The sequence below is a fragment of the Papilio polytes genome, unplaced genomic scaffold (assembly GCF_000836215.1).
Source record: "Papilio polytes unplaced genomic scaffold, Ppol_1.0 DF824393.1, whole genome shotgun sequence".
In the NCBI taxonomy this organism is placed as follows: Eukaryota; Metazoa; Arthropoda; class Insecta; order Lepidoptera; family Papilionidae; genus Papilio; species Papilio polytes.
The window spans coordinates 41,801-53,042 of NW_013524811.1; the positions used below are offsets into that span (position 1 = coordinate 41,801).

Here is an 11,242-nt window from a genome sequence, read left to right on the forward strand (position 1 = left end):
GGTGCGGGGCAGGGTGCGGGAGGCGGCGCGCGTGGGGGGAGGGGACGCTCCCATATTACCATATTTCTGGTTCAGGTACAGAGACGCTGGATTTCTGACTAAGGTGAGTTAATCTAGAATTACAATTCTTGTTTCTATCCCAAGCTGTAGACTTGTAAAGTTCAAAATCATTTTCGCTAACTATACAATGTTAGATATATTATATTTGTCATTGTTTTTTTAAAGAACTGCAAATAAAAATTAAATATTTTTAAATCTAATTCCATAGACTGTTTACTTGACGCTAAACATACTTTTTTATGGAATTCTATTCAAAAAATAAGTTTAAGAAACTTTAGAATTTATTATAAGTCTAAAATCCATTGAAAATCTTTCACATTAAGAGTTAGAAATAAATATCTTTAATTTCTTACGATATCTAAATGATCTGCCAACTTAACTTTTTGATGGCAATAAAAAAGTTAACTGCATTTGATACAAACGAGATAATCCTCTTTAGTGTTTTGTCCACGCTAATTGTAACATTTCCATATTCACAGCAAGACTTAGACACAGTTCTCAAAACGTTATACAACTCTGAAGCATCAGGATTCATTATTTGGGGAAGTTCCAACGATGTTAATACTGTTAGCAAATGTAATAAACTACAAGAATACGTAAATAAAACATTAGGACCTGCTATCGCTAAATATGCTAAATATAGCGTGAGATTAATTGAAGAAACTACAACTGTAATATCAGATACAACAGAAACTGAAAATAGCACTAATAATTTAAATGACACTATAGATGTACATAATTCTAATGAAACAAATCAATCTATAACAACAGTGAAAAACTCTAATAAAACTATAAACATTAAACTAGATAATGTAGAAATTCAAATAGACCCATATGAAACTGTACCGCAAGAATATGAAGGGAATATCGTACAAGAAGTTGAAGATGAATTGAATAATAAATCCGAATATATGATATCTGAAATTGTTGATGACATCAAAGATATAAATAACAAAGATAAACACGATCTTGTAGAAATATTCATGAATTTGATGAATTCAAAAAATAAAACTGATTTAGAAGCAAAAGATAATTCAACGGTTTATAAATTAGTGCCGTTTTTAACTTATTTTTCAATATCAAATAACACTGAAGTGAATAAAAATAATTCTGTCGATTTTAATGAAGAAACTGCTGCTCCAATTGTAAATGATTTCACAACAGAAACATCAGTAACGTACAAAGATAATGATTATAATGAAGTTAACACCATATTATATGAATTAAATAATTTAGTTGATGTAAAACAAACATCTGATAGTGAATATACAAATACAGAACAAACAACACAAGAAATAGTAACAGAGATAGAAATACAAACAAATAGACTAAACAATGATATTAATAAGGACACATCTAACAGTGAAAGATATACAAATACAGAACAAACAACACAAGAAATTGAGTCAATTACAGAGCAAAATATACTAAATAATGATGTTCCTGAAATAGAAACATCTAAAAGTGAAATTTATACAAATACAGAACAAACGACACAAGAAATTGAGTTAAATACAGAACAGAACACAATAAATGATGATGTTTCTAAAACAGAAACATCTAAAAGTGTATATACAGAACAAACTACACAAGAAATTGAAACCGAGTTAGGCACAGAACAAGATACAATAAATAGCAAAACAACTAAATACTTCAGTACAACTGAAGCATATTCCACAACAGAAATAAACAGTGAAGAAAATATATCTATCACAACAAAATATACTGAAAGTACAACAGATGATGAAAATATCGAAATATATACTGCAACTGAAAAATCTGAAACAACCGTAACTGAAAAACTAGATGAATATGATACTATAGTAACAAACATAGATATTTCAACTAAGTTACCAGCTTTAAGCAACTTAGAAGTGACAGATAGAAATGTCAATGATTCAACTGATTTTGAAAACATAGAAAATACAACAAACGAACCAAATGCAGGTTCATACGATGAAATAACTGAATTGATAGAAGATTTAGAAAATGAAGTATCAGAAACTACAAATATTGAAGAATACAATTATACAGCGTACAGCCTGCCTTCAAGTATACCTGATAAGGTTGTTGTATACATTTTATAGCATTTCATCACTTACTTTAACTGTAGAACACCGATGACACTTGTATACATATTGTATACATTATACATATGTATGTATACATATTGTAGTGTCTTTTTTATAGCATTTCATTACTTACTTTAACTGTAGAACTGCGATGACACTTGTATACATATTGTATACATTATATAAACGTGTGTATACATGTTGTAGTCTCTATTTTATAGCATTTCATAGCTTACTTTAACTGTGGAACTGCGACACTTGTATACACATTGTATACATTATACAAACGTGTATATACATGTTGTAGTGTCTATTTTATAGCATTTCATCACTTACTTTAACTGTAGAACTTCGATGACACTTGTATACATATTGTATACATTATACATATGTATGTATACATATTGTAGTCTCTATTTTAAAGCATTTCATCACTTACTTTAACTGTGGAACTGCGACACTTGTATACATTATACATATGTGTGTATATGTTGACGGAAATGTATGAAATCCGTCATTGTACCACCCACAACCATTGTTTTCATACCTTGCTTATTGCGATTTAGGAATTCCATACAATTACCACTAAATGTGTAATTACAAGGACATGTGTATATTTAAGAATCTTTGAAACATTTTACACATTGCCAAAACTGCTTTGAAATTCTATACTTTTCCTAGACAAAGTTTACAATTCCTAGTTAACACACATTTCCGGTAACATATATATATAGTGTAGTCTTTATTTTGGCAGAGTAAAGTGTCGCTTAAGTTCAAATGATGCCACAAATAACTTTTAGATAAGTATTTGCATTTTCAATGCTTGTTTTTGTACTTAAATTAATCTACGAATTATAGTTAACTTTAAAGTAGGGTTTCACTGCTGAAAATAAAGAAAAACATGTTATCTGTATTTTCAAAGAGAAATATCACTGATTGTTTTTGGCAGCGAAAACCTGTTCTAATTTACTAAACATGCATTTGCTTGCAAATTATGTTTAAAAACACGCACATGAGTTATTTACTTTTGTTTATTGATTATTTTGTAAGTACTTCGAATTAACTAAATTGAAATACCTTTTTATGTAACAATAATCAAATAAAAAACAAGCATGTCATTTTAAAATTACATACTAAATTTTTATTAAGATTTTTGTGCTAGTTTTTTTATGTTAATGAATGTGTTAGTTTTGCAATGCTTTTAGTTTTAGTTTTTTATTCTTGGTCTTGAGAACTGCATGAATAGTATAACTCCATACATTGACACTTGTATACTTCAGACTATTTTCGAAGTGTCGCTAGAGTGGAGTTTTACAATAACACAATAACCTATAATTATTTTTTCATTTTTAATTGTCTTCAATTGATTTCGACATATTTTACTCGACTGACAAAGAGGGTAATGTTTTTGGCGTGTGTTTTTATGTAAATTCCATTACAACCTATAATTGTTAAAATAACAAGAACAAATTTCACTCGTCATAACTTTCTTTACTTACCATTTTTTCGTTATTTATCAATTTTAAATTACGATTACTTTGTTGAATAATTCTTTTCAAATGCAGCCAATAGATGGCGCTTTAATTTAAGCCTCTCAGTCAGAGATTTTTTAAAAATCAACTGTTTCTGTTTTTTATAATGTTTATAACATTTTTCTGTATAGGTATCTCCAAGCAACGCTTGCCGCCAAAAGGATATTATATATACGTATATATTTATATTATACGTCAAAGTTTTTGTATTGTAAATTTATTGAAAACTTAGTAAATGTTCTTAAGAACCGAGTAAACGCTAACCGATTTTATCTGTGATATTGTGTTAAATGTAGATAATAAATGTAGTATTTACTATTATAGTACAATTAAAGTTTTATATTTAATAATTTGTGTTATTTCATTTAAAACCTCTTCGTTCAAAACAAAATTATAAAGCGACTCAACTCGCTAACAAAACGTACGAAATATCTTTCGCGATGTCCGAAATGCAACGACTTTCAATGACCTTGAAGTGCGGACCCGCAACGAAAATGATTCTCTGTCTCGCTCGCACATTCCCTCCCCGCACACCTCTCCGCTGTCCCGCGTCATTTGGTGCGAAAGACTAGCGTGCGCACATTTTTGAATAAACTGTCGAATATTTGTTGAGTTTTACTTTGATTCCTTATGAGTTTATATAGAGGTAACACTACTCGATTTTTAGTTGTGCAACTAAACAGTTGCGGCTGCGAAACAATCGACAATCGCACAACAGTTATATTATAGTTTACCACAAAACATGGCTATATTCTGTGCCAATCATATCAATCTGTGCCAATAATAATAAAGGTATCCTTTTTTATTGTAAATATTGCAGTTGGAAAAGGTAAAGTTAAATTAAAAATAAAAGTAAAATCTTGAAAAAATGTATTAACAAACCGGACAAAACAATAATGAACACTACCAATAAATAATAACGTCTTCAGAAACAACATTGGACAAACGACAAAACAATAGAAAATCAAACAAACTGCATTATAATTTGAAATCGTAAAACAAACAGCATACAAATTAAAAAGTAATTTAAAAGTGCACGATCCGATTTATGCAGAAATAAATTTACTTTATACTTTATTTCACACTTTTTATATCTTAATAAAATTTACGCACCACATAAAAGGGAAAAACAATAATTTTTAAATAAAAGCGGGGATTCATCGTCTGTTATAAAATTTCTATCAGGTCTCACACTCGCAAATGGATTCAATTTGACCTCTGATACAACATTATAGTCAACTTCTGTGTTCTTCTTAATCGCTTCTAGATCATTCTTTAGTTCTTTAATCGTACTAGATGTTATAAGAAAGGGTATTTTTAATTTGAAGATGCAATTAATTGTCGACGACCAGAGTTCCACGCCGTTGTACAGAGACGACCGATGTATGTTGGGATTGAAAGCACATACTGAGAACAGATAATAAAAAGCAAAATTTTAATGTTAGCTACGGCACTGGCACTGAGCACTGCCTATGATGCGGCAAGCGTCCGAAATGTTTTTGAAGCGAAATTTTAAATTTTACTAATATTATAAATGCGAAAATTTAGATGGATGGATGGATGTTAGTGTTTGTAGCCTAAACTACTGAACGGATCTCGATGAAATTTGGCATTGATGAAGGCTACTTACTTTTGTTTAATTCCACGTGGACGCAGTCGCGGGTGAAAGCTAGTAAAGAATAAATGTCATCAAAAAGATAAATTAGATAATAGTGTCCAATTTCATTTAGTGATTAATCGAGCTATGCTTTTTGTGTACAAGTTGCATGATGTCGCACCTAAGTATAGTGAAAACGGGGTTTAATCTTACCAATATCAGGTATTATAAAATCATCACTGGCCCAATATTCCTGATAGGATTTCTTATCTTGAAAACTGAACAACACTCGTCGTTTGTTGACACGGCAGTTCTCACACGACCTGCAACATGTACACGAAACCCTTTTACATATGTAGAACATTAAATTTAAATTACACAGATTAAAAACTTTACCTAATCTTAGCCAATAAATCCAGCGGTAGATTAGCAGCATTAAGGTCATGTCCCACTAAAGCGACTCGCAGCTCTTTTAGTCCAGGCTTAAGATGCAATAGGAACACCTCCCATTTGCCCAGGTTATCCGCTTCCAGCTGCAACTCTGCACCCACCAGATGGACGGTGAACGTTGACCTCTGGAAATATGGTACAAGTAAATGAGTTATTAGTATCAAGATATCATTTAAAGCTATACATCAGTATACATTGCCATCCCTGTCATACACATAGAAAAAGACTGAAATAGCAATAAAATAACTTTCGGCAACAAGTCACTGTCAATTATTTCAGTATACGTCAGTATACGTCATAAACATGCCACACTATTAAAGCTGTTGTCGGTAATTTCGGCATAGAGTTGACGGCGTTACTCACTTTATTATGGCCGTTGACGGTGACGGTAGTGGCATCGACGGCGTGTCGGTGTAACTGGTGGCAAAAGGCGACGGTGAGTGGCGCACTGGCCAGCTGCGTCAGCGCCGCGTACTGCACATCCGACATGTCTGTACAAAAAAAAAACATACAGACGAATTAAGAATCTCTTTTGGTAAGTCGGTCAAAAATGGTATTTGATTACTTTGCGTGAATTTTTATGTAATTTTGTCATACGACATACATACTTGACGGGACTAAATACTCTTACTTATGACAAAAACTACGTATATATAAATTCTACACATAACAATAGAGTATAAAATGTACAAAACCACATCACCGTGAGGTTCCACTGTTTTGAAGAAGACCATAAAAATTGACAATATCAAAGTTACTACATAGGCAACTTTGAATGTGGTACCAACCCATTCCTCGAAAGACATGGAGGTGTAACGCAGGTAATACAGTCATGGTTCAGAAGAACATGGTTTTTAGGAGAAAAGTTTTTTTCGTATCGTGTCATCAGTCTTACCGATTTTTTCTTCATATATCGAAGCCAGCACTTCGTTTAATTTGTCCGGTATACTGTAGTACGTCATCACTTTGCTCGGCAGCCGCGGTTCCAGTCTACCGTGCTCTTGCTGGTGAAGGACCAGCTTCTGGTAAAGGGAGTACGGCTTGCACCAGCGTTTGTGAGCTGTCGGTAAGTGCTCAGGATTCTCTATGCAGTATGATACCTGATTCAAAAATTAACTGTATTTGGAGTGTCTGTTTGTAATTCCTAAAGAAAAATTTCATATTTCAGGAAGATGATGAATTTGCGTTGTTAATAACGATAATGGCATTTGAAAATTCTGTCTGTCTGTCTGTCCGCAAGCCGCGTTTATTCCGGGTAATCTCCGAAAAGCAGATTTTGACCGGAATTTCACTGAAGGGTAGCTGACAGACGACTGACATATTATAGGCCACTTTTATATCTTAATATTGCGTGGACTAAGTCGCGGGCAACAGCTAGTTTTGGGATAAAAATGAACAAAAAAGTTCGTAAATTACCATGAATTGGTTAGTAGTAGTGTAATAAAATATTAAAGAATATTAGGTAATTAATGCGACAAAAGCCATTTGTAAATCTATTTAAATATTTGTAGTTATGTATTGATTACTCATTATTACAAACAGACATTTGAAAACAAGATCAGACTGTTATAAATAGTCCGAGACACAGCTGTGGCATTTCAAACCTGTAGTGACTAAGATACTATAAGCTAAAACCGAAATATACGACTTGAAAAAAATCAATAAGTAATTCATCCCTCCTTATAACATGCCTATGCTAATTATTACTCCTTACATTCTCTACCACTGGTGCTACTCTAAAACTTCCTCTAATATACTCATTCTAATTTAATCCATAAGTAACTATTATATCAAATTACAAAAGTTCTTACCTGTCCACAACCATCGCAATCCATTAGCTTTGTCTGTCGCCACTCCCTGCAGGTAACATCAGCACACATCCGCGGATACAAGAGAGCCTCCTGTTCCCATGGCAATAGTTTTCTCTTCAGCACTTTCTCACAGGAGAGAATCATCTGCATTCGAATGAAACGATAGTTTTGACCTGTTACATTCCGTGTGTCGCTGTAGATGTGTTTCTGATCTAAAATACAATAAGAAAAATAAATAAAGAAGAAAAAATTGTATGTTAGAAGTTTGAAAATAACATAAGTGATGGATTTAAGAAGCAAAAGATTAGGTTATGAGAAAGAAATTGCATGTAACAAGTACTTAAAATATAAATTTGGGGAGGTACAACGGTAAGGATAGGTATATGAATAGATGGAATGTATGGATGGTGACTTGATTAGGTCGATTAAAATACCGAAAAATGTCCGAGCTACAGAATAAAAACCTACTACTCTATAATCTGATATATTTAAAGCGAACTGACCTTTTAAATGCACTATCGTAGAGACAGCAAAGCACAAAGATTGATGTCTCGGCCAATCTTCGTCTTTATGCTTTTGACTGCAATAGAAGAGTAAATTGCAAAATTTGCAAGGGACTCGATTTCGTTTTAGATCTTTTCTGCAAATATGACAAACACTTGATAAATAAACCTTTCTGAATATGTATTTATAAACGTATTCTTCATTCCCGTTGTTGACATATGAAAAAGATTCTATTTCATTTTTATCTTTTATGAATTTTATTTTACTCTCAGTTTGAGATTGTTTTGATTTCTTTGCTGACTCATCGTCCAGTTCGCTGTTGATGAAATCTTTTATTTTAACTTTAGCTTGTTGTTCATTAGGCGTTTTGTTCCTTTCCTTTTTGTAATCAGTTTTATTCGATGGTACAGGTATGTTGGGGCAGCCTAATAAGTTTTTTGGCTGCGAAACGGGATTTAAGTTTTTTGATTGTCCTTTGTTTTCTTCTTCGTCTAGCGGTGGAGTTATATTGATTTCAGGTTTGCTTATAAATGATTCTTTTTGAGGCTGATCGCCTTGGTTTAATTCACTGGCGATTATTTCAAATGTTCTGTTAACATCTACGTCATCAACGCTCGATGTTAGTGCATCCTCAAAATTTTCTATGGGCTCGAACTGCACATCTGTGGACATCGTTTTGTTACGTTCTTTCTCACAAGAAGATTGTTGCTGACTTCTATCGTCTGAACTGTTACTTTTCTCTTTACATTTACTTTCATTTGTAGACGTGTTTCTTGATTCCGAAGTAACACTCACAGTTTGCGATACAGTTTCTTGCTCTCTTTTTTTCTTCTTCGCTCTACACTTCTGGTCTTTTCTTCTTGGAGAAATAGGTGGTGTTGTACTATCAGAATTGTCAATGTTATCATTTTTGGTTTTTAATTGTACCGATTTGATATATTTCGATGGTATCGGTGCATTAATTCCTTTAGACGATTTTTCTGGTGTACTTTTTTTAGATGTTTCCACATCACAATCATTTCTTGCCATTTTTTCTTCCTGCTCTTTCATCGCAGTAAGTTCAGCTAGTGATTTTTCCAAAGATATTCGTATTTGTTCCAAATCTTTATTGACTTCCATCATTTTGGATTTTAAATCAGTCTTTTCTTGGTGGGTAGTATCTGGTACGCAGGCGTCAGGAGTCTTAGTTGATGTACGTGACGGTTTTTCACGAGAATCTTGTACTATGGTAGAAGGTACTGGAATATTAGACATTTTAGAATGCCTGGATGTAACTTCTTGTATGTTATCGTCTAGCAGCTGCTGGCTAACCGATCGCGGGCCTTGAACATGATCGGTAATATTGTAATGAGATTCATCCGACGTACCTGTGTCATAGTCGTCGGTTTCAGAACATTTGACTTGACGTTTTGCTTTTGATTTGTCTTTTCTGGGCATTTCTTTGAGTATCTTTGGTTGGTCGTCCTGTTTAATATTCGCATTAGTATCTTGTATTTGGATGTTGAACCCGACATTAGATTCTAATTCTATTTCAAGCGTGTCAGTTTCGATTGTACATTTCTGACATTTGTCTGTTAATTTCTTTTCTGACATTGATTTTTCCGTTGGACAATCAAAAAGTTCAATATTTGAAGTGTTTTCTTCTAAAACTTTGACATTTTCAAATTGGCTGGCATCGGAATCTTTCGGAGGCAAAATAATCGATTCATTCGTTGAAATTAAATTATCGTCAAGTACTTTATTATCTGTATTAGATATATTACTGTCAAGTATTGTAGGTTCTAAAATTTCAGTAATTTTTGTTTCTGTTACATTTTTTAAATCCAAACTTTGAACCGGTTTTTTCTGAACGGGTTTTGCAATGATTGCCTTTGGTTTTATTTCTTCAGTTGCATCAGTTTTAAGTGGTGTAATTTCAATGGCATCATCCTTGGCTTCAATTGGCTTTTCTTCACAAATTGGTTGACATTCAACTGTATTTAAAATTTCGCTTTTATTGTCGTTAATTTCCACAGGACTTGGCTCATTGTTATCTTTTTGTTTATCATCTTTTATCTCAGGCAGTTGCTTTTTTCCTTTCTTTTTCTTTTTGTGAGTGATATTACCATCTTCTTGTGCATTCTTACTGTCGTTTGGTTGTTGATTTTCTGTTGATAACATTACTTCTGGTTTTGTACACTCCGTGGATTCTTCTTTACAAGTTTTTTGATTATCTTTTATTTCTACAATTTCTGTATTTCCGTTATCGGTTTTTTTCTCAATCAAATCTTCAAAAGCTGTTGTACAGGATACCGCTTCATCAGGCTTATCCGATTTTTCAGAGTCATTTCTACGTTTCTTCTTTTTGTTCTTTTTATTTCGTTTAACTTCGATTTGAAAGGGTTCTTCATCTGTCATTTGTTGATTTGGTGTTACACTTCCCGGATTTGGAAGGTCTATATCAGATTTGGATTCTATTTCGGTTTCATGGGGTTTCTCTGCATGTTTCTTGTCTTTATTTTTCTTTTTACGAGCATTAGGTTTAACGTCATCTATTTTAGTTTCATTAACATTGGATAAACTGCTATTTTCTTCAATAATTACGGCTTTTTGACTTTCCTCTATGTTTGTGTCTTTTTGTTTCTCTTCAGTAATAGCTTGTTTCTTCTTTTTATTTTTATTTCTTTTTGGTTTTACCGGAGTTTCTGTAGTCGATGTAATTTCTGCGGTAGATTCAGTCTTATCTTCATTTTCTATAGATATTTCTTCATTTTTAACGTTAATTTCTTCTATTTTAACTTTAATTTCTTCAGTAGCTTTAGTGACGTCACTTTTGTCTTGCGTAAGATCTGGGTTTAATGAACTTTCTGGCAATTTCTCTACGGCACCATCATCACTTTTCTTTTCAACTTCTGCACGAGGTTTTGATGATATCACTTTGGCACGATTTTTACTTTTATGCTTTTTAGAGTTCATTATTTATGGTTGACAAAATTGCACTTTGAATTCGATAAGTGACTGCACCGAACCAAATACAAAGTTCTTCTGTCTGATTTCAGCGCCTGAGTTTATTCTTGTCTACAAATTCGCGTATGATTTTGCCGAAATGTCACCAGGATCAGTTCAATCGATATTTGATATTATCTCAAAGGTGTAAGGTTTAATTTTACCTGTTACTGTTTTCACGTGTAGTTGTTTTGTGCATGCTATTCGACAGGAGGAAGCATCGCTTGCCAA

The 11,242-nt window shown here is 32.8% G+C and overlaps 2 protein-coding genes across 2 annotated transcripts; one reads left to right on the forward strand and one right to left on the reverse strand.

The window, feature by feature from the left end:
• Positions 1 to 10: 10 nt before the first annotated feature.
• Positions 11 to 3,978, forward strand: LOC106110915 (ring-infected erythrocyte surface antigen-like). Its single transcript, XM_013292874.1, has 3 exons — positions 11 to 103; positions 540 to 2,126; positions 3,796 to 3,978. The coding sequence occupies exons 2-3, from the start codon at positions 972 to 974 to the stop codon at positions 3,877 to 3,879; spliced, it is 1,239 nt and encodes a 412-aa protein (XP_013148328.1). The 5' UTR covers positions 11 to 103; positions 540 to 971; the 3' UTR covers positions 3,880 to 3,978.
• Positions 3,979 to 4,767: 789 nt separating this feature from the next.
• Positions 4,768 to 11,014, reverse strand: LOC106110991 (intracellular protein transport protein USO1). Its single transcript, XM_013292963.1, has 7 exons — positions 8,026 to 11,014; positions 7,523 to 7,734; positions 6,607 to 6,811; positions 6,075 to 6,202; positions 5,658 to 5,836; positions 5,475 to 5,584; positions 4,768 to 5,071 (listed from the first exon to the last, which is right to left on the reverse strand). Exons 1-7 carry the CDS (start codon positions 10,979 to 10,981, stop codon positions 4,770 to 4,772), a joined length of 4,092 nt encoding a protein of 1,363 aa, XP_013148417.1. The 5' UTR covers positions 10,982 to 11,014; the 3' UTR covers positions 4,768 to 4,769.
• Positions 11,015 to 11,242: the final 228 nt, after the last annotated feature.

Excerpts from the sequence above, each read along its gene's own strand:
- LOC106110915 (XM_013292874.1), top strand. The coding sequence starts at position 972 with ATGATATCTGAAATTGTTGATGACATCAAAGATATAAATAACAAAGAT. Across the intron at positions 2,127-3,795 it reads CTTCAAGTATACCTGATAAG|GTATCTCCAAGCAACGCTTG; the intron begins GTTGTTGTATAC and ends TTTTCTGTATAG.
- LOC106110991 (XM_013292963.1), bottom strand. The coding sequence starts at position 10,981 with ATGAACTCTAAAAAGCATAAAAGTAAAAATCGTGCCAAAGTGATATCA. Across the intron at positions 5,837-6,074 it reads CCGTCAACGGCCATAATAAA|AGGTCAACGTTCACCGTCCA; the intron begins GTGAGTAACGCC and ends CCATATTTCCAG. Across the intron at positions 5,585-5,657 it reads GATTTATTGGCTAAGATTAG|GTCGTGTGAGAACTGCCGTG; the intron begins GTAAAGTTTTTA and ends TACATGTTGCAG.